General features: G+C 49.0%; 1 protein-coding gene across 7 annotated transcripts in view; it reads left to right on the top strand.

Annotated features, from left to right (window-relative positions):
• IQCE (IQ motif containing E) overlaps window positions 1–22,289 on the top strand; it is a 1,388,455-nt gene that overhangs the window by 1,001,415 nt on the left and 364,751 nt on the right. For all 7 annotated transcript variants that reach the window (XM_069647600.1, XM_069647604.1, XM_069647602.1 and 4 more), the window contains one exon: window positions 6,015–6,038. In XM_069647600.1, the coding sequence (XP_069503701.1) occupies window positions 6,015–6,038 (24 nt within the window). The remainder of the gene's footprint in view (window positions 1–6,014; window positions 6,039–22,289) is intronic.

The raw sequence follows: 22,289 nt of genomic DNA on the forward strand, positions 1-22,289 counted from the left end.
AGGGCCTGCCCTGGATGCCAGCTGCAGAACGTCTTCAAGGAGGACGAACACTCTTTCTGCCTTTACTGCCTTCATGGGGACAAGACGCACGTGGAGAAGGACTGTGCGTTTTGCGGCAACATGTCGGAACGGACCATGAAGGACCGCCATCAACGTCTCGCCAGCTGGCTGGAGGGTAAGAGCCCGTCTGGCGAGAAGAAGAAGAAATCTGAGCGGTCTTCTAAGACCTTTGAGGGCGCCCCGGCGACGGGGGCCCAACATAAGGCCAAGCACCGCGAGTCCGCTGGCACCGGGAGCGCCGAACGGTCGGGCTCTACGGGCGCCAGGCAGGGCGCACCCTCCCCGGCACCATCAACCACGAGCCAACGCTCTGGGTCGGGTAAGAGGAAGGCCGAGCACCCGGCGAAGCTCCTGGAGAGGCCCCGGTCGAGCTCTAAGGCAGAGGAGGAGCGTGGCAGTGCCCCCTCCCTCAAGGATAAGGCGGTGAGCGCACCTAAGGTGGTGAAGGCCTTGATCCATTCGACCAAGCCCTCTATCGAAACGGTCGCGGCGGCCCTGGCCCAGCCTGTGGAGGCTGCACCAGTGGTGGCGGCCTCGGGGCCCAGAATCTCCCTGCCTCCTCGGAGGGAGTCTTCTTTTGTGCCCATCGATAGGACCCCCGTGAAACCCTCCGTGGGGAAGAAGGGGGGGCAGGGCGTCGTCGTAGATTCGGCCTCAACCTCAGAAGAGGAGCTGAGCGAGGTCCTAAGCCACGGCCTAGGCGTGGAACAAGACCAGCCCGTCGGAATGGGCCCCGACGCAGGTGACGACGACGACATCGTCGAGGATACCGACGGGGCCCCTGCACGCCCGTCGGATTCCCCTCTGCCAGCGCCGCAAGACAACTCAGCGGCCATTTTGTTGGCTATACAGTCCTTATGCTCCGAGATAAGGACGAGACTACCGTTACCGACGGAGGAACCTCTCCCGTCGGGGGATCCAGAACCGGGACCTTCTGGTGTTCCCCCTACCAAGAAAAGAAGGATCCATCCACCGCCTCCTTTTCAACCATCGCGCCCCGTCCAGCCCTCCTCCCCGTCCACCCGAGGGGATGATACGGGGACTGACACGGCAGCGACGGGTACGGACGACGAGGCATACGACAAGGATTTTCCGTCGTCGCCTCCCACCAGGGCTTCTCCGCCCGACGAGATTGGATCGTTCCACTCAATGATCGCCAGGGCATCCGAGCTTTTCCAACTCTGCCCTGAGGAGAAGAAAAAGGAAGGCTTCCTTTACCAACGGCGCGAGGCCAAGAGGAAGACGGTCCTCGCTGTGCCTCTGTTGGACGACATTTGGGATGAGGGCCTTTCCCTCCTCAAGAACCCTTCCACGACGCCAGCGAAAAGAGACCGGTACGAGAAAAAGTACCGGGTCCCGGACTCGGCCCCCCTATGCCTCCGGGCGCAGCCTACCCCGGACTCCGTCGTCTCCGCGGCAGCCAGGAAGAAAGCGGGGGGGGGTGCGGCCTCCACGTCGACTTCCCCGCCGGACGGCGAGGGAAAGAAATTGGATGCCATGGGACGTAGAGTCATCTCGTCGGCAGCGACGACGATTAAAGCGGCCAACGCCTTGGCTATCGTGGCCCGCTACGACAGGGAACTCTGGTACAAGATAGCTCCCCTGCTGGATTTTCTGCCGGACGACAAGAGGGCGGAGGCCCTTGAGATCCTGCAGGAAGGTGAGGTGGCCTCGGACCACGCCATCACCGTGGCGACGGACATCGCCGACACTGGGTTCCGCCAGATGGGCAACGGCGTTTGCCTTCGACGTCGTGGATGGCTCAAGGCTACGGACTTTCGGCAGGACGTCCAGACCAGGGTCCTGGACATGCCCTTCGACGGGAACAACCTGTTTGGGAAGACAGTGGACGATTCCCTTCAGGCCATCAAGGCGGATACTGAGACGGCCCGGGCCCTTGGAGTACTGCAGAAACGGCGGACGCCCTTTCGGAGCGGCGGAGGCAAGGGCGCCTCCAAAAGTTCCGGCGGCGGTTTCGCTTCCTACCGTCAAGCGGCCCGCTCGTCGTCGCAAGAGGCCTACAGAGGACGAGGCAAGTCTGGCGGACCCCGCCGTCGTCGCCAAGGAGGCCAAGGCGGCAAGGCCGCGTCCAAGCAGGATTGAACCGGCCGTGGGGTCGGGCCCCCACCGAAGCACCCCGGTGGGAGGCCGGCTGGCGGGCTTCGTCAGCGTGTGGGAGTCCATCTCCACCGACCGTTGGGTGCTGGACGCCCTGGCCCGGGGCCACGCGCTCGAGTTTCAAAGAAGGTGCCCGCGCGTCCCCCCCGTGGCCAGGAAAGAACTTCACGTCCCTCAACTTCTCCTGGAGGTAAAGGCGATGCTCAGAAAGGGCGCCATCGAACTCGTCCCAAAGAGGCTTCGGGGCTCCGGAGTCTACTCGCGATACTTCCTCGTGAAGAAGAAGACGGGAGGATGGCGCCCCATCCTGGACCTGCGACGCCTGAACAAGTTCATCAAGGCGCAGAAGTTCCGGATGGTCACCCTCCAGCACGTCCTGGGTCAGCTGGAGGAAGGAGACTTCCTATCGTCGTTGGATTTGGAGGATGCCTACTTCCACATTCCCATCCTAAAGGGGCACCGAAAATTCCTCAGATTCGTGGTCCAAGGGCGTCATTACCAGTTCAAAGCCCTTCCCTTCGGACTACGGTCGGCACCCAGGGTTTTCACCAAGTGCCTCGCACCGGTGGCGGCGCAGCTGCGCCGCGAGGGGATTCACGTCTACCCCTACCTGGACGACTGGCTCATCCGCGCCAAGACGAGGGAGCTCGCCGTGGTCCACACGGCAAGGACCGTCCAACTCCTCACGGACCTGGGATTCTCCGTGAACTACGCCAAATCCCACCTGGTGCCCGCGCAAGTCGCACTGTTTCTGGGAGCGAGGCTCGACACAGTGTCCCTTCTGGCCTCCCCGTCGGAGGAGAGGACCAGGACCATCTTGGGCAAGGTGCAACGGATGTTGGTGGCCGACGCGGCCAAGGTGAGGTCCATCAAGTCCCTCCTCGGGATATGTCTTCCTGCATCTACCTCATTCCCATGTGCAGGCTCCGGATGCGCCCGTTGCAAGAATTCCTGGATGCGCGCTGGATCCAGACGACGGGCAGCTTCGAGGAAAGGATCAAGCTCGACGAGAGTTTCCGACGAGCGATACGGTGGTGGGGCACCCGCGCGCATCTGACGGCGGGCATGGACTTCCAGACCCCAGCCCACCAGGTGACTGTGACCACGGATGCCTCCCTAGAAGGGTGGGGAGCGCACACCGAAAATCTGCACGCAAGGGGACTCTGGCTCCCGACGGAGAAGTCCCTGCATATCAACGTCCTGGAGCTCCGTGCAGTGTTTTGGGCCCTCAGGTCCTTCCTTCCGTCCCTCAAGGGCAAGGTGGTGAGGATCTTCACCGACAACACCACCACCATGTTTTACATCAGGAAACAGGGCGGAACCAGGTCCCCAGCGCTGTCCAAGGAGGCGCAGGACCTGTGGCATTGGGCCGTCGCCCAAGGGATTCTTCTGGTGCCGTTTCATCTGGCAGGGATAAAAAACACCATCGCCGACTCACTCAGCAGGGAGCTGCGCTCGTGCCACGAGTGGGAACTACGGCAGGATCTGGTGGATCGCCTCTTCCGACGGTGGGGCACACCCCAGATCGACCTGTTCGCGACGGCGACGAACACCAAGTGCCGGAGGTTCGCCAGCAGGTTTCCCCAGACGAGGAGCATGGGCGATGCTTTCTCGTTCCCCTGGGAGGGCCTGTTCCTCTACGCGTTCCCTCCCTTGCCTCTGCTAATCCGGCTCGTCAACCAGCTCAAGAGGTCACGGTGCAGGATGATCCTCGTCGCACCTGCGTGGCCGAGGCAGATATGGTTCCCGGACCTTCTGGACTTGTCGGCGTCCCCGCCAATCAAGCTGCCGGCGGACGCGGATCTACTCTCCAGGGAAGGAGGCGCCATCCTCCACCACGACCCGAAGTCGCTGAACTTGCAGGCCTGGCTCCTGCAGCGCTAGAGTTTGGAGGATACGACATACCGGCCGATTGCAGAGAGGTTCTTGCAAAGGCCAGGGCGTCCTCGACTCTTAAATGCTACGGACACAAATGGAAGAGGTTCTCTGTCTGGTGCCACGCACAGAAGATTAACCCTCTACGGATTACGGCTCCCCAAGTACTGCCGTACCTGCTGACTCTGGCCAAAGCTGGTCTGGCACACGCGTCCATCAAGATTCATCTTGCTGCGATCTCCCGATACACCAGAACCACGGGCCGGACGTCCTTGTGGTCTCATCGTCTGGTGAAAGAGTTCATGAAGGGACTGTTCAGATCGTTCCCGCCGGTGAAGGCTCCGGCCCCGGCGTGGGAGCTCAACGTGGTGCTGACCAAGCTCATGGGACCTCCGTTCGAGCCTCTGCACTCGGCCCCGTTGAAGTTTCTATCGTGGAAAACAGCTTTTCTCGTGGCCATCACCTCCGCACGACGAGTGGGAGAGATCCAGGCCCTTTCCTGCAAGGCCCCGTACTTGACTTTCCACGACACGAGGGTAGTGCTCAGGACGCACCCCTCCTTCATGCCCAAGGTACCGTCGGACTTTCATCTCAACGAACCCTTGGTGTTACCTGTGTTCTTCCCGTCGCCTTCGTCGCCGGCTGAGAGGACTTTGCACTCGCTGGATGTGGCTAGAGCGCTGAAGTTCTACGTGGACCGCACGAAAGGTTTTCGGAAGACGTCACAACTCTTTGTGAACTTTGGACCTGTCAATCAGGGGAAGGCTCTCTCGAAGGCTTCCATCTCCAGATGGCTCTCCGGCTGTATCATGTACTGTCACCGGTTGGCAAACCGACCGCTGCCTGGCCGTCCGAGAGCCCATTCCACCAGAGCGATCGCAGCTACCACGGCGTTCCTATCTGGTGTGCCCCTGCTGGACATATGCAGGGCTGCTACGTGGAGGTCGACGCACACCTTCACGAAATTCTACTGCGTCGACCGGGATTCCAGGGAGGAGTCCAGGGTCGGCCAAGCAGTGCTGCGCAACCTGTTCGCCTGAGGTGAGCCTGGTGAGGAGGTAAGATGCTTAATGTTGAGTTGATGTGATGCTTAATGTTGAGCCTTTGCCACCTCCCGTGGTTGTGCATGTGTGTACTGCTATGTATTCTTTATTCATGAGCATGTGAATCCATGCCAGACCCCATGCTGGAGAAGGAACAAGTTACTTACCTGTAACTGTTGTTCTCCAGCATGGGTCTGGCATGGATTCACATGCGAACCCTCCCGCCTACCCCTCTGCGGCTCTTCACTTGGTCATACTGCCACTTCACGTGCTTCCAAATCTGAAGATGGCTGCCAGAGGCGGTGCTTAGGTAGAGGGCAGTCATTGGCTGTGGTCAGTATGACGCAGAGACCAGTGATTGGTTATTACTACGAAAGACAGATCAGAAACGAAACTGATACTGGTTTTTTCTTTACCGAGGATTCCCAGCCTGACGACGGGGAATATTCATGAGCATGTGAATCCATGCCAGACCCATGCTGGAGAACAACAGTTACAGGTAAGTAACTTGTTCCTTAACCTGCATATGTTACCGCACCCCGCTCCATCCCCACAACTCTGAACATCTCTCACAACCTTAAATTGATGATGGTGTAGGAAAGTAATGGAGAGGCACACCAGGGGTGTTTTGTGAGATAGGCTGAGTTTACGCAGCAGGGATTCAGTTGGGCTTCCTGGCCACGCTGTGCTCTTAAGCTTTGCCAGCACTGACTGCACAGTGGAGTTTGATCACAAATTCATTATGGATGAAATCTATGATTAAGGGCACTTTTGTTATTACACAAGCAGGCATATTTAATGACTATTAATTGGGAATTTGTTGTTTTCATGAGCTGCTTTGAAAGGCGATGTATTGGTTGTGTTTCATAGAACAGACGTGTATCGCTTTTAACCTGGAACTTTATTTTGTTTTTTCAGAAAGAAATTGATGATTTTGATAAGGTAAGCACGTTTCCTTTGCTGTGCCACGCTTATACCACCTTTTTTCACATTTGTGAAAGACTGCTATGATAACTTCATACCACGATGGTCAGAGCTCAGAAATTAAGTAGAACAATATTTGTATATCCTTGTACACAATTTCACTGTATTGAAAGTTCGGCTTTAGTTTGAATCTGTTCATTTGAGACATGGTTATCAGCAGGGATCAGGATTGTCTCTCTTAACTCTTTCAGTTCTCTGCGTTTGGACTGGAAATTTTAAAACTCAAATACCAGCATCCACATCCAACATTATTAGCTTCCTATTAGATTCCTTACTTATCCTCATACTGGAGCTGATATTTTGAGCCACATCTAAGAGCATAACGTGTGAATGTTTTTCTTGAAGTTGGGTTAGTTTTGGGCTGGCAATTCAGCCTGTGTCACGTTAATGTATTTCTTTAATTCTCTTTGGAATTGAGATGGCAGTTGGCACTGCCCCTACCAGCATGCAACACATATGACTTTCTTCAATTATTTTTAGCCATGTGCTGGCAAATGGAACTTCCTCTTCAAGCATGCAACATAATTGTCTTGCTTTGATTCACTTTAGATTGGATTCGGCAAACAGTACTACATATGCCAGCCTCCAACATGATGGATTTTCTTTAATTCTCTTTAGGTTACTTGGTGAATTCTTTCTTAAGCCTTATTTTTTCAAGGCTTTAATTTATTTTTAAATTGGCAAAATGCACAAATACCACCAAAGTCAGATATTATATCAACATGGTTGGACGGGACATGGAGGGCAAAAATACCATAGCAGCAACAATCCTTTTTTCGTTGCATTGTTATCCCTAGCACACATGCGATCAGCACCATGAGAGCTCATAAGTCAAAGCAACTACGAATCCGCCCCTTTATTGCTTCCATTCAGACCAGCTTGAAGCCCTTTTAATAGGATTGATTTATGAAGTAACCATTCTCCAGCATGGGGTCTTGCATGGATACACATGCTTATGAATATTCCCCGTCGTCGGGCTGGGAGTCCTCTGTAACATTAAAGCAGTCTAGCTTTAAGCTAAAAACTGCTAGTCTTCTCTATAACTTATCAGTGTCACTTTGGGTCATACTTCCCCAGCTAATTAAACCTGTCCTCCTTAGCTTGAGCCCTGGTGGCCATCTTCAGATTTTTACCACGCGTTTCTCGTGTTGGGAGTCTTCATGTTTTTCTCCTCGAAATCTGACAACTTTGTGCTGTTTTATGCCTATTTTTTGGAAAATTCATCGATTCTTCAGTTATGTTGTGACTACCAGCGGTGGGGACCCTCTGCCGGAGGAGATCTTCAGTCCACTGTCGGATCTCCAACTCCTGGTGCCACAGACCAATGTTTGGGTCTTAACTTCGACACCATGGCGGATGCCATAAAGAGAAGTCTTTTCAGGTCCGGTGAGAACTGCGGCCTGAAGAATATCTTCCAGGATCGGCACCTCAGGTGCATATACTGCCTATATCCCTTTAGAAAAAAGCTGTCAGTCCCAAAGATTGCGCTAACCCAATGTTAGGTAGAATTCTCAGAAATGTGCTAATTCCTCTCTACCTTAGAGACCCCCAGCTCTTTTGCTGGACTCTAGGACTTTTTCATTTTTACCTGGAGAGAGTGAGACCCTTTTTCCCACTCTCTCATGTATTTTAATGTGATTTTTAACTCTGTATTCCTTTTGGTTTTTGGAGTCTGACAAACTCCATAGGCATCTTTTTACATTGTGACACACAGCACCTTCAGTGCAGTGGCACACGGAAGTCTTTCGGATTTCCCAAAGGTTTAAAAACCTTCTCTCGGATAAACTACTGTTTCTAAGAGCAGTAAAGTGAAATTGACTTTACTTACATTTGTAACTTTCTAGACCCAGCACACACTACCTTACAATAGGGTGCTGGAAGGGTTACTTAGCATCCCCTTTCTCTAGCTTCTCATGTAACATTTTTATGTTACTCTTTCCTCGATGAATGGCTGGTGGCAGTGGTTTACTTTTTACTACCGTGGTGTGTCTTTACCACGGGCTGCATTCGCAGCTGCAGTAAAGCACCCTTGGGTGCTATTTTTGTCAAAATGGCCCGGTCTTCTTTTTTCTCCATTTCTTTGTGGAAAGGTCCTTCTTGAGATTTACTCCACGCGCCAAACCAGATCTGGTCCCTTTGTTCATTTTGCCTTTGGTGGGATTCACGAGTGAAGCCAGCCTGTGGTTCCAGGGTGTCTGGTGGGGGCAGGAAGTGAGGGAGGTGCCCGAAACTCCCTGTGCTTAGTCTCCTAGGAGACAGGAATGCACTCTTAGGTGATTGGCCGGCTGGCTGTCCGGCAATTACAGCCACCCTGCTGTTTGACTGGCAGCTAGGCTGGAATGAATGGGAGAAACCTGCATTAAAGGGGAGGCTTTTTGGCTTGGAAGGCAGAGTCGACCACTGGACAAAGGAATCCGAGGAAGAACTTGAAGACGACATCTGCTGCATCTCCTGGACCGTTGGTTTGCCCGGTGAAGCCCTGCTGCTGTGCTGAAACTCCACTTTTTGTTTCGACTAGAGAAGCCCTACAAGGACGACTTTTCCTCTTGAGTTGGTGGGGCTAATCAACTCCAAAGTAAGCCACGTGGACATCCCCTGGAAGCTGGTTGCACTTCCACTGCAGTTGCTGCTGGAACCGAAGAGCCAGGGAGAGGAACACCAGTTTGTGTGAGTTGCTTCTAAGCTGGCCAAGAGCTCCAGGAAGATCCTCTTAGACTCCCAGGAAGCAGGACTGACCGAGCCTGTGCCACCTTGACAGAGTGCTGGACCCCAGATGCAAGGAAAGCCCATCTCGACAGCCAGGATCCGCGGTGGTGCTATTTGCGGTAGACGCGAGGAGCTGTCAGTAACAGTCCCATTGCAGTGCAGGAGTCCCCAGAAGTCCTCCCTCTTGTCCCCACGACTGAGGCCCAGGAACACCAGGATCTGCACTGATGCACAGGAACAGAAGTCATCTGCTGCATTTTTCTTCTAACTAAAGGTACTGTAAAGTCGAAGAGAACTTACCTCTTGTTGTAGATTTGCTTCTCCTACTCACTAGTCTAACAGCTTGTGGCCCTACATTGATTAGTTCTTATTTTTCTTCAAAGACTTCTAAAACATTGTGCAAAGACTTTTCTTACTTACCTGCAAGAAGTGCTTCAGCTCACATAGACTTTTGCCCATTGACTTTGGCTTAGCCTGTTTCACTGAATGACTCTTCTCTCCTCTGGCATTGTATTGCACCTATCCTTCCAGGAAGGGGATAACTTACTCTGCATTGGGGGTTCAAAAGTATTTACCTGCTTAAGAATATTTGTGATCTCTTGTTTGTTCTAATAACCTGTTTTTTTACACTCATCTCAGTGCTATTCTAAATGCTAACTGTAATAAATCAATGTCCACAGTGTCCTAACTATTGAAGTCACCTGAGGGTGTAGGAAGTGTCTGTGTATCATCCCCAATGGGTGTTTGCTGATTTTAAGAGTGTGTATTTTGAAGGTATTTGTGTGTTACTATTATATTGCTCCCTTCTAAAGAAGGCTTATTCAAATGACTGGTAAATAATTAATTGTTTCATCAAGAAACCTTCAGTATAAGTGTTTATTTGGATACTTGGCACTGTGAATCTTTGTGTTAACTCCTTAAAGCTCACATTGACCCCTCTTGAGATAAGCCTGACTGGTCAGCCACACTACCAACCTGTGTAGTTGTCTTATTGCCAGGAGGCTAAGGTTGTTGTAGTGCACCCCAAGGGTTACTACCCCAAATCTTTACCTAACACCCAACAATATATAAATAGAAAGTGTTTTAATGGCTTCAAATCAAACATTAATTGTATAATTCCAAAGTTGAAAATTCCATCAAGTTCACATGTCAAATTCCATAAATGCCTATTCCAGCCGACACATGTTTCAACCCAAGTCGTTATAAAGGTAAGATTATGGCAGAACCAAATCTGGGTTAAATAAAGTTTACGCAAAACAGTTTCCAAATTAAAAGCATGGTATACACAATTGCAAAGAAAATATATATATTGTACAACACAGAGAGTTGGAGACAAAGAAATGTAGGAAAACAAAGGAATAAACAAAACAAAAACAAAAAGAGTGGCAGGGGGTTTTGGGGGGGGGATATAAGAACATTTGTTATATCACATCTGTATAATTAAAATAAGTAGACTTTATACATTTGTAAGTCATTGTCTAAAGCTCATCACCTCCCAGAAAAGGTTGAACCAACTGCACTACATTAAATGAAATGAAAGTGTCTACTCTTAATCCACGTTGACATCCAATGTGCATTATTGCCATAATGTGTTAGCCAAGAATGATATAATAGTGATATATTAAAATACACTGATGGTGCCCTACACCATTGAGTATATGCAAATAACACTCACCAAAATCTCCTCATGAGCAAAGCAACTAAATATAGTATAGGTGAATCCTAGTTGAGGTCTGAAATGTAGAATACATGGACAATTAAAAACATCAGTATCATTACTGATTTATGGAATAGTTGGAGAGGTTAGTCTACTTATCTCAAATAATTGACCAGTGTAATAACTATAGATCCTAAAGTGTCTTGAGTTTTTCAAGGTAAGCATGAATCAAAGAAGTTGACCGTCGCTGCGGCTGCAGGACCCAGATCGGAGATATTCTGGTTGCCATCACCGGCTCCGTCGACGGTTGGCCTACTGGCAGGCGGGCAGATTCTGTTTGCGAGAAAATCACTTGTGCCAGCGGCCAAACACAAGTCCTTGTTGAAGGGCAAATCGTCCAAGGGCCCGTCACCGGCTCCGTTGACACGAGCCTCGTCAACTAATTCATCCACCAAGACTTTCGCCCCATCGATGAGCACCTCCTTGACAAGCACCTCCCCAACGACCCTGTCTATGAAGACTGCTTCTCTTTCAACGGCTTCCATTACAAAGGGCTCGTCCACGAAAGCTGCTGTTGCCACTACAAATGTTACCATGCCCAGAGTATCCTTACCACCTAGACCTCCATCAGTGGTTCCGACGACAGTCCTGTCGACAACGGCACCTTTTCCTACTGTGCAGGCTCCAGTCATCGCCTTTTCCCCCTAAGGGCTCTTTCCTGCCTAGACCCTCCAAGACTGCCTCAGTCTTCACTCTGGGATCCTCCAAGAGGTCTTCAGCACACTACACCAGTTCAAAGGAGGACCTGCCAGAGGGTTTTTACTCTGACCAGGAAGGACTCCTTTGTGCCAATACCTCATCAAGGGTCACCAGCCCACCAGCCTTCTCGGCCATTTAACCCTTCACTGGGCTGAGCTCCGGTACCTACATCTGCTCCTGCGCAGAGGGATGTGTCTTTGGGCACCTTGACCACCTTACACACACTGGTGGCTGAAATCCAGCAGCGTCTGCCCACTGCTCCCACCCCTGTTCCGACAAGGATACCTTCAATTCCCTCTCGGGCTCACACGATGCCGCCACATAAGGCCTGGTTACCCCTCAGCCATTGCTGGTGGCGCTGCCTTCTTAGGTGAAGGAAGAAGCTCAGACGGACACTGACACAACCGGTATGCACACAGATGAGTTTGATGATTACGTTCCTGCGGATGGGGAACCCCCAATTTCGATGTGCCCTCCAGGGCCTCTCTCCCGGACGAGATCAGGTCGTTCCACTCCAAATATAGGGTTGCGAAGCTGTTCAACCTAGACCTGGAGGAGGAGAAAAGGGAAGTGTTGCTTTTTGAACAACGGGAGTCCTCCAAGAGAACCATTGTTTCAGTTCCCCTGTTGGATGACATTTGGGAGGATGGCCTGGCGGTCATGAAACCCCCCAAAACTACTCCTAGGCGGAGTTGGGTCGTAGAGTCTCTTGTGCTACTGTGCCTGCTGAGTGAGAGGAGCTGCAGTCTGCTTTCTACTGCGACTGAACTACCTGGGATCACCTGACTCTTCATAACCCAGTCCCAGCCGCGGAGCGGGCCGCGGAGTCGGGTCGTAGAGTCTCTTGTGCTACTGTGCCTGCTGAGTGAGAGGAGCTGCAGTCTGCTTGCTACTGCGACTGAACTGCCTGGGATCACCTGACTCTTCATAACCCAGTCCCAGCCGCGGAGCGGGCCGCAGAGTCGGGTCGTAGAGTCTCTTGTGCTACTGTGCCTGCTGAGTGAGAGGAGCTGCAGTCTGCTTTCTACTGCGACTGAACTGCCTTGAATCACCTGACTCTTCATAACCCAGTCCCAGCCGCGGAGCGGGCTGCGGAGTCGGGTCGTAGAGTCTCTTGTCTCTGGACTTCTGGGCTGAGGCGGAGGGTAAGCCATTGCCTCAAACTATTGATGTAGGTGATGTCTGTTTTGAGCGACTGACTTTGTGCCTCAGAGTTTTACGCCCTTGCTATCCGCCGGCTCCCATTTCCCCTGGAATAACTGTTCGCACCTCCACTTGCTTCAACTGGCGATGTCAGCCACGTAAACTGTTTAGCCGTGCTGCCTGAGCGAGGACAGCCCCGTGATTAATCTGCATTTTTGCACTTGGACCATTTGGATCCGGTCTCCGATTAAATCCGCATTGCCCTTTTTCGAACTGGGATTAACGGAGTTTACTATAGATCCAGTCTCACGCTGGTAGCAGACAATTACAGCGTACCTTTCTTCCCCCCCCCCACTCCCCGTTCCGTTTCCCCCGCCTTTCCTCTTCCCTCCTCACCTGCTACAGCTGTGCGCCCGGAGCGACCCCCCGTGCTGGCTCACAGATCAGGTGACGCAGAGTCAGCTGTGTGCTCTGCGCGATCTCCGGTCCGACTCTAAGAGCGGGTGCCGCCGAGGATCCTGCGGGCTCACCTGCTCTGGGAGGTCAGGGCTGTCGCTGTTTGCGTGTCTGCCGACCTCTTCTGGGTGCTGGACTGTTCATGAGCGACTGTCCTTGAGAAACATTGGGCGTGACCTGTGAGTAACTCTAGAACACGAAACGGTGATATTTCATTCAGGAGACTGCGGGATTGGATCCTTTGATCCTGACTGAACCTTTATTATTCCTACAGAGATATTTCCTGAATAGTCAAACTTGGCCTATTCAAGCAGGAGACTGTGGAACTAAGGCACATTTGTCGGCTGCGGTATTTTATGAGTGAATCTGCTGGTATAATTATTTATTTTTTATTTTTTCATTCCTTTTGAAAACTCAACAAATAAAGTAGATTAAATGATGTCTGCTGCAAGTGGACCAGCGACCAGATCTAAAATCAAGTCCAATACTACTTTGGATCTGGTAAGCAGGGGATCCAGTAACGCAGATGAAAATTCTCCACAACGACAGACACATGGAGTTATTTCCACACCAGGCCACTCTGAGACTTTGGCGAACAACTCACTTCCCCCGGTGGTGAATGAGGCGGCCCCATCAGTCACTGAATTTGCCATGACCAGGTCGCGTTCTAAGCATCCCCATAAGATACAGATAGAAATGTGTGGGCTGCCTGTTTCACAAAAGGAAAAAGCTTTCGCAGCAAAAAAACGCTGGGAACAAGCTTTTTCCAAAGCTAACAAGAAGGCAGAAGTTAGAGATCACCACCCAAACAAGAAAGATCAACGCCAGATGCGATTGTCGATGGACATCACAGAAATTGAAGATTTAATGATCAATCAGGATAAAAGAAATTAAGTATTCAATCTACAGTCTAAAATCAAGGAAGAACACTCATGGCTAGCATCAACGCCGCGAAATACAAACCTCCACACTATGACAAAGATGCATCAAAGTCTGGGGATAACAAAGAGCAATAACCTACCCGAAGATTCTGTTACATTACCAGATCAGATCTCGGGCGCAAATCGCTTTTGTCAATGCCAACAGAACTTACCTCCTTCAAAAGCAATTGAAGTAATTCCGACAACTATGGTGGACCTGCAAAATCTGCTCGTAGCGGTAACATCACAGGCATTGAGCCCATTTATGAAGTTATTAGAAAATAATCATGACGCACAAAAAGATCAAGCTACACTACTTGCCTTAATCCACACGAAACAAATTTATCTGGAGACCTTTGTAAACAACATACGCACTCGACTAAATCAAGAGGCCGAAACGAGTGCCCAATGGCATTCAAAACTATTCGAAATAACCAGAAGAGAACACGAAGAGAAGGCTACATTAACAGCAGGATTGCTGGAGATCTTGGCAAATGGGCAGAAGGCTACGAATTTACAAGGCCCCAAGGAAAATGAGATCAATACAGCTACCCCACAAGCAACAGACCCTTTGCATGTCAGTAGTGACCAGGTTGCACCCAACATGCCGAATACATCTATACCGCAATCCAGTGAGAACAAACCTGTAGCACATGAAAAACAGCTGGAAATGTTTGCCATCTTCGAAAAATCAAAGAACAATGTTACTATTCCGCAGCAAAAAATAATAAATCTTCAAGGAAAAACAAATCAAATGGCTCTAGAGCATTTTTACGAAATTTGACAACCCCTGGAGTAATCACAGTTACCCAACAAGGGGGGGAAGAATGGTGGGGAATCTAATATTACCCCAGAGGTACATAAAATAGACAAAGAAGAAACGATCCCAGTAGAGTCCTCTACGATTGGAAATGAGATATCGCATGTAACTGAAGCCCAACAGAATGACGATCCATCTAGTCAAGCTGCACTCTTAAATCTGTCTACTTACTCTGAAGAAGATCAAGAAGGCAATTGGGACGCTAAAATGCCTAATATGTACAATCTCTTATAATCATTGATTCTTATGAAGAAGGATATACAATTGATTCTACACTAACACAGCTCACTTGTGAAGATATATCTGATAGTGAGTTAGAGCTATCAATTCTCGGCGTGGAATCTATTTCAGACAGTGAATGTTCTATCTCGCAGCCACAAGAGAGAACACAAAGCATTCAGAGGTCTCTGCGAGCAAACAGTATAGACCAAGATGCAGGGTCACTATTGAGACAACCTAATTTCATTAATCCTTTGGAACTAATACAAGATACAGAACTAAAAATTGAAAAATTGAAAGTAGATAAATACCATCATGATTTGATCTTGAACCGAACAAACACATTACGGTTGTTTCATGCGATTCCCGCACTTCAATGGATTAACACAAGTCATATCAAACTGGTGGAATACACGGATGAGAAGAAATTGGATGTAGTGCACGTGCAATTTCACAATACAGAGAATATACAAAAGATAATCAAGGAGGCTTCCCATTTTCTGACATTAGGGTTCTCATGTACAGCGATAATAACAATTAAGAGAAATGGATTGTGTTCCCGACAGAACTATGAAAAAAGGTCAGATAAGCAGGAGAAACAAGGAGCGGTTGCTGTTAATGCCTCAGAGATGTTCACACATTGTAGGAAGCCCTCGTCAGCAGAAAGAGTGATCTATAAATACACTCGAGCGTATCTAACTAATGTACCATCTTGGAGAGAAGTTGAATCTCCAAACCTGCCAACGCTAACAACGAGAATGAATTCTGTCAATACACCGTTCTGGAGAGAGGCAGAATCCTCTTACATGACGGTGTCGTCATCAAGAACTGATTACTCTTAACCATCAACGAAGCAGACCACTGCCACAATGACCCTCTGTACTTGGAACTCCAGAGGGTCCTCTCACCTCTTCCGTGCAAATACGGATGACCTATGGAAACATAACATCATCTGTCTGCAGGAGACATGGATTGATACTTTGCCTGGATGCGATGGATACATCGTTTCCATGAACCCAGCAATAACACGAAAAATAGGACGCCCGTCTTCTGGTCTCCTTACCCTGATTAAAATCGAAGAAAATATACGCCTGGTGGATAGTATGAATATTTCTCCTTGGATCCAACAAACCGTTATAGAAATTCTATCCACTAGCACGATTGAAGGACACGTACATCGAGGAACCCCCCAGACATTAGCGATATTTAATCTCTATTGGAACCAGGCAGCGATTGAAACAGACAACTTTATTGACATGCTGTTCTCTGCGATAGATAATCTCGTTTTGGAACTTAAGGAGATCGAAATAATAGTTTGTGGAGATCTTAATATTCATTTATTCGACGAGCAGGGTAGACTTAAGGACAAAGCACAATTATCTGCGAGTGCAAGGATTTGGACCAAGGAAACCACCATGAGGCAGCTTAACTGCACCTACAAGTTGAAATCCAGTGCTACATCTTTTACTTGGACGAATGGAAAACAAGTAGAAATTCTAGATTATATATACATCTCGGCAAATCTAGTCTCTAAATTACAAGCGCAAGCGAATGCAAGATCTGTTAACAGTGACCATCATATTATCAGCATCACTTTGAAAGTGCCGTATAGTACAGGAGATAAAATCAACTTACCTCCGTTGGAAATCAACTTGGCAGGCACTAGACTGCGTATCAATGACAATGAAATGAGGAAAATAATAACAACATATCAGTCCAACACACAGACTGGCGGAAAACTAATAAACTATGAGTGGATTTTGACTCCCTTTCTGTGGAAGACTCACAACCAACTCCGCAATAAGAACATCCATACTCACGCATACAATCCCCAACTCGGAGAAAAGAAAAAAGAAATGCGGAGAAAGATTTTGGAACTTAAAACAAGGAAATGTCCGAACATAGAAAATGAGATCCGCAAAGTCAAACAGCGTTACAGAAATTGGACAAAGAATGCAAAAGCTCTACTCGCGCAACAAGATGCAGAAGCCATGCTAGCACAATTGAAGACGCATAACACAAGAGGACTGTGGAATCTTCTAAATCCACAAACAGACACACACCATAATATCGTTCAAGGGATTTCTGAAGGTGCATGGATTAGTCACTATGAGTCGATTTATAAACTGACCACGAATAAACAGCTAATTGGTCTAGATCAGAGCGAAACGTCCCCATGGACAAATGCCTGGACATTCGAATCCATCATCGCAATAATAAAAAAGCTGAATACATCAAGAGCGCCTGGCCCCGATGGCCTGAGCAATGTCATCATAAAGAAATATCCTGAGGACTGGGCCAGATTTTGCTTACATCTCTTCACCACGATCGAATGCTGGAAACAAATTCCGCTTACCTGGACGAAAGCCATCTTGATACCCATATATAAAGCAGGGGACAGAAAATTGCCATCGAACTATAGACCGATAGCCCTTTTAGATCCGATTGGAAAAGTTTTCGCAACTCTGCTGCTTAACAACCTTAATATATGGATCAAAGAAAGTAAAAAATTCGACATTAGACGAACTGGATTCACAAAAGGTACGGGAACACATGTAAACCTCATGATTCTGAGTCTATTGAAACATGAAGCGATAGCTAACAACTACAACATTTATGCAGCATTCATCGACTTGCATATGGCTTTCGATATGGTGAATAGATCCACCCTATGGGAAAAACTCAAAAAGTGGAATTGCCCGTCGACGGTACTGGAGCCAATTATCCAACTATACAACAACACAACATTTAGAATTAGACTATCTCAACAAGGCGATTTATCGGCACCTATCAACGCAGAGAATGGTCTTAAACAAGGTTACCCTCTTGCTGCAACACTTTTTAAGCTCTATACTACAGATCTACCTGATGCTCCTCGCTTTTTTGGGGCAAACCCACCTAAATTGAACAACCATCTAATTCACCATCTAATGTATGCAGATGATATCGTCATCTTGGACAAAACTGAGATAGGGCTCCAAAGAAGCTTGAGGGAGCTTGCAAAATACATGAGTGAAAATAAATGGAGATAAATGTTGATAAAACAAAAAGTTTGGAATTGACGCAAAGAAAGTCCAAAAAAAAAGACTCCCAATTCTACATGAACGACAAAAAATTGAGCAAAGTGTCATCAATAAAATATCTGGGTCTACTAGTGAACCAATCGCAAGTAGAAATACCCTGGACAAATCATTTAAGAGCTAAAACTTTGTCCTTGGCAAGACAAGGCTTATTCCTACATAGAAAATTTGGTCAATTTTCATTAAAACCGATTGTCATTTTCTATCGACAAAAAGTGACGCCCATTTTAACCTATGGCAGTGAGACACTGATAAACCTTGACCAATCTATTTGGGACCGTCTAGAGGGTCTGTTTTGGCGGAAAATATTGGCTCTACCAAAATCCTTTCCAATCATCAGAATCAGACATGAGGTTGCGTTGCAATCCCTACACTCAATAGTTGAGTGGAAAAAAGTTTAATTATACAGATAGATGATTAATGAGGAAGACATCCCAGCATATCGAGTCTTTGAAGAAAGGAATATCACAGTCGCCAATACAGTCCTAGCAACGTGGAAAAACGCATGATGGCTACAAACTCCATATCCCTTGAGATGTTAATGAAGCGACCGCAATACGCAAAAATAAATATACAGCGAAATGATTGGATTCGTACGATGGCTGGAAAATCCCAATACCAGATGAATTTGTCATGTGAGATTGACATTCGTGCAATGAATGAACTGCCGTCTTATCTCAAACAATTTCCGGATAGGAAAATTAGGGACTTATTTTTTAGATTACGTTTGAATCTATTACCCACACGAGAACTCATGGCAAAAAACAGACAAATTTCGAAAGAAGCAGCTTTTTGCAGATTTTGTGAGAACAAACTGATGGTGAAGAATCTACATCACATCATTATGATCTGCTCTGCGCTTATGGATAAGAGAAATTAGTTCCGAGAAATGATATCTATGAAGGGGCCTGAGCTAGATAGCAGTGATAGATGGAACCTCATCCTGTCAGGGAACAACAGGAGTCTGACAACAACCATCGTTCAATTTTGGAACCAAATTGTCTCCATACAAACTTTGGGGGCAGAGGGCAACCTGATCTTATAGAAGGAAGCTCCCTACCCTCCTGATACACTTTATCGAATATAGAAGACTGGTGGTTTCGAAGTCTTGGAGGGGAAAAAGTGATGTTATGTCGTCGATTCATTGACTATCTAGATAAAACTCTAAAGGACCATACTGAAACTGTTTCTTGAAAAATCAAAATGTAGAAGTGTAATGAATGAAATATTGTTTTAAAAAGTTTGTAAATCAAACTATAAAATTACAATAAAAAAAATAAAATAAAATAGGGACCAATTGGAGAAGAAGTATCTGGATCCAGACTCTGTGCCTCGGTGCCTCAGGTCCCAGCCCTCGCCAGACTCTGTGGTCTCAGCCGCCGCTAGGAAGAGGTCCTCCAGCCTGTCTTCCTCGTCCATGGTTCCTCTGTGCCAAGAGGGAAAAAAGCTTGATGCAGCAGGAGAGCGTGTATCATCACGACGGCAGCGTCAACGATAAGGGCCGCCAACGCCCTTGCCATTTTGTCAAGGTATAAACGGGATTTGTGGTATAACTTGAGGCCCAGTCTCGACTTCCTCCTTGAGGATAGGAATGCCGAAGCCCTGGCCCAACTCCAGGAAGGGGAGGTGGCTTCCAACCACGTGATCACAATCGCCCTCGACATCGCTGACTCTGTCTTTCACCAGATGGGCAATGGTGTGGCCCTTAGCCGCCAACGCTGGCGCAATGCCACTGCTCCCGAACACGGATGTACTGACAAAGGTGGTCGACATGCTGGTCGATGGCGACAACTTGTTTGTAAAGGCGGTCGATGAGACTCTACAGGTCTTAAAGACTGACACTGAGACAGCACGTTCTCTAGGCAACCTGTAGCAGAGGCCGCCGGTTTGCTCCTCTAAGGAAAGTCTACAGGTCATCAAAGGGTTTCACCTCTGCCTATCGTCAGCCCTCCCATTCTACCACCCAGGAGGCTTATAGGGGAAGCTCACTGGCCTACGGGAGTGGCACCCAGCCTCGTCCTCACCCTCCATCCAGGATACAGATGCTGAAGTAGGCCTGAACCGGCCCAGGGCCTGCATCCCCACTTCTGCACCCCAGTCGGAGGCCAGTTACCCCAATTTGTCGATCAGTGGAAAAAGATCGCCACAGACAAATGGGTGCTTGATGTCCTTCAACAGGGGCACGCTCTGGATTTTCAGGAGAAATGCCCTCACATTACTAGTTCAAGGTCCTGCCCTTTGGCCTGAAATCGGCCTCAACGGTGTTCACCAAATTCTTGACCCCGGTAGCAGAGCATCTGCTCCACAAAGGAATCGACATCTACCTTTACCTGGACGATTGGCTCATCCGATCCTGCTCTCACGTGCTGGCAATCCAGCATGCCGTGGAGACCATCCAGACCCTGTCTTCTCTGGGATTCTCGATAAACTATCAGAAGTCCTGCGTAGTGCCAACTCAGAGCGCACTATTCCTGGGTGTTCCTCTCAACACACTCTCATGTCTAGCGACTCCCTCGGAAGAGAAGGTGAAAGCCATCTTGGGAAAGGCCCAACAGTTATCAACCGCTTCATTTGCAACAGTCTAATCCATCAAGTCCCTAAGTCCCTGATAGGGATGATGTCCACCTGCATCAAGTCCCCTTTTGCATACTGCAGATGAGACCTCTCCAGCAATTTCTGGATGACAGATGGCAGCAAGTCACTGACATGTGGAACGACAAGATCACCCTAAATCAGTAATTCCATCAACCCCTGGAATGGTGGTCAGTTCGCCCACATCTCTCGCACAGCACTCCTTTTCAGATCCCTGCGTATCAGGCGACAGTCACGACCAACGCCTCCCTATAGGGTTGGGGCGGGGCCCACACAGGAAATTCTCTCTGGCCCTTAGGAGGAGAAGGAGTTGCACATCAACATCCTGGAACTGCAGGCAGTGTTCTGGGCCCTCAAGTTTTTTCAACCTCAGCTCCAGGGGAAGGTGGTATGGGTCATCACAGACAACACCACCATTTTTACATCAGTAAGTGCCCCCCCACCCGTACTCTCCCTGGAGGCACAGAATCTGTGGCGCTGGGCCATTGTTCAATGCATGTTTCTTGGCCCGTTTCACCTGGCAGGCATCCAGAACACCATTGCAGCCTCTCTCATCAAGGAGCTGCGGTCCTGCCACGAATGGGAGCTTCAGCAAGCTCACGTTTCTCGTCTCTTCAACAAATGGGGTCTCCCTCAAATTAACCTCTTCGCAACGGCTACCAATAGCAAGTGTTAAAAGTTTACCAGCAGGTATCCTCAGCTAAGGAGTCTGCGGACGCCTTCTCATTCCCTTTGGAGGTCCTCTTGCTGTACACTTTCCCACTGATTCTGCTGTTGCTACGAGTGATCAACACACTCAGACGTTGCCACTGGAAGATGATCCTCGTTGCACCAGGATGGCCCAGGCAGATCTGGTACTCGGTCCTTCTTCATCTGTCGGTGGTTCCAGCCATCAAACTGCCTCCACTTCCTTCCCTCCTCTACAGAGACCGAAGGTCAATCCTGCACCACAACTCGGCGTCTCTGAGCCTCAATGCCGGGCTCCTGCAGCCCTAGAACTTGAACACTACTTGCTGCCTATGGAATGAAGGACATGTCTAGCCAAGAGCAGGGCACCGTCTGTGCTTGCTTGCTACAAACACAAGTGGAAGCGCTTTACAGTGTGGTGCCTGCCATGGAAGATTTCTCTGTTGCGGGTGAGAGCACTGCTGCTTCTCCCGTACCTGCTCTCGCTGGCTAAGGCTGGCGTGGCCCACACATCTATCAAGGTCCACCTGGCTGCCATATCCTGTGCACCCGGGCTGCAGGAAAGCGCTCCCTGTGGTTGCACAGGCTCTTTAATGAGTCCCTCAAGGGCCTCTTCAGAACATTCCCTCCGGTGAAGGCTCCTGCCCCGGCTTGGTAGCTAAACGTGATACTGTCTAAACTGATGGGGTTTCCTTTTGAACCTATGCATCAAGCCCCTTTGAGGTTTCTGTCATGGAAGACCGCCTTCCTGGTGGCAATCACTTCGGTCAGGTGGGTAGGGTAACTACAAGCTCTCTTCTGTAAACCTCCATATTTGTCATTCCACTCTGCTAAGCTGGTTGTACAAACCCATCCCTCCTTTATGCCAAAGGTACTGTCAGACTTCAATCTAAACAAGCCTTTGGTTCTGCTAGATTCCTTGCAAATCCTTCTTCGTCTGCTGAAAGGGCATTGCATTCGTTGGACGATGCGCGTGCCCTGAAGTTCTATGTTGCATGCACGTAGGACTTTCGAAAGACTTCTCAACTTTTCGTCAATTTTGCACCTGTCGGACATGGGAAGGCCCTGTCCAAGGCTTCCATCTCCAGGTGGCTCTCCAGCTGTATCATGCATTGCCAACATTTGGCCAACAGACCGCTTAAAGGCTGGCTGAGAGCCCATTCCACCAGA

The sequence above is a fragment of the Ambystoma mexicanum genome, chromosome 2q, assembly GCF_040938575.1.
Source record: "Ambystoma mexicanum isolate Mex_15411 chromosome 2q, UKY_AmexF1_1, whole genome shotgun sequence".
NCBI lineage: Eukaryota > Metazoa > Chordata > Amphibia > Caudata > Ambystomatidae > Ambystoma > Ambystoma mexicanum.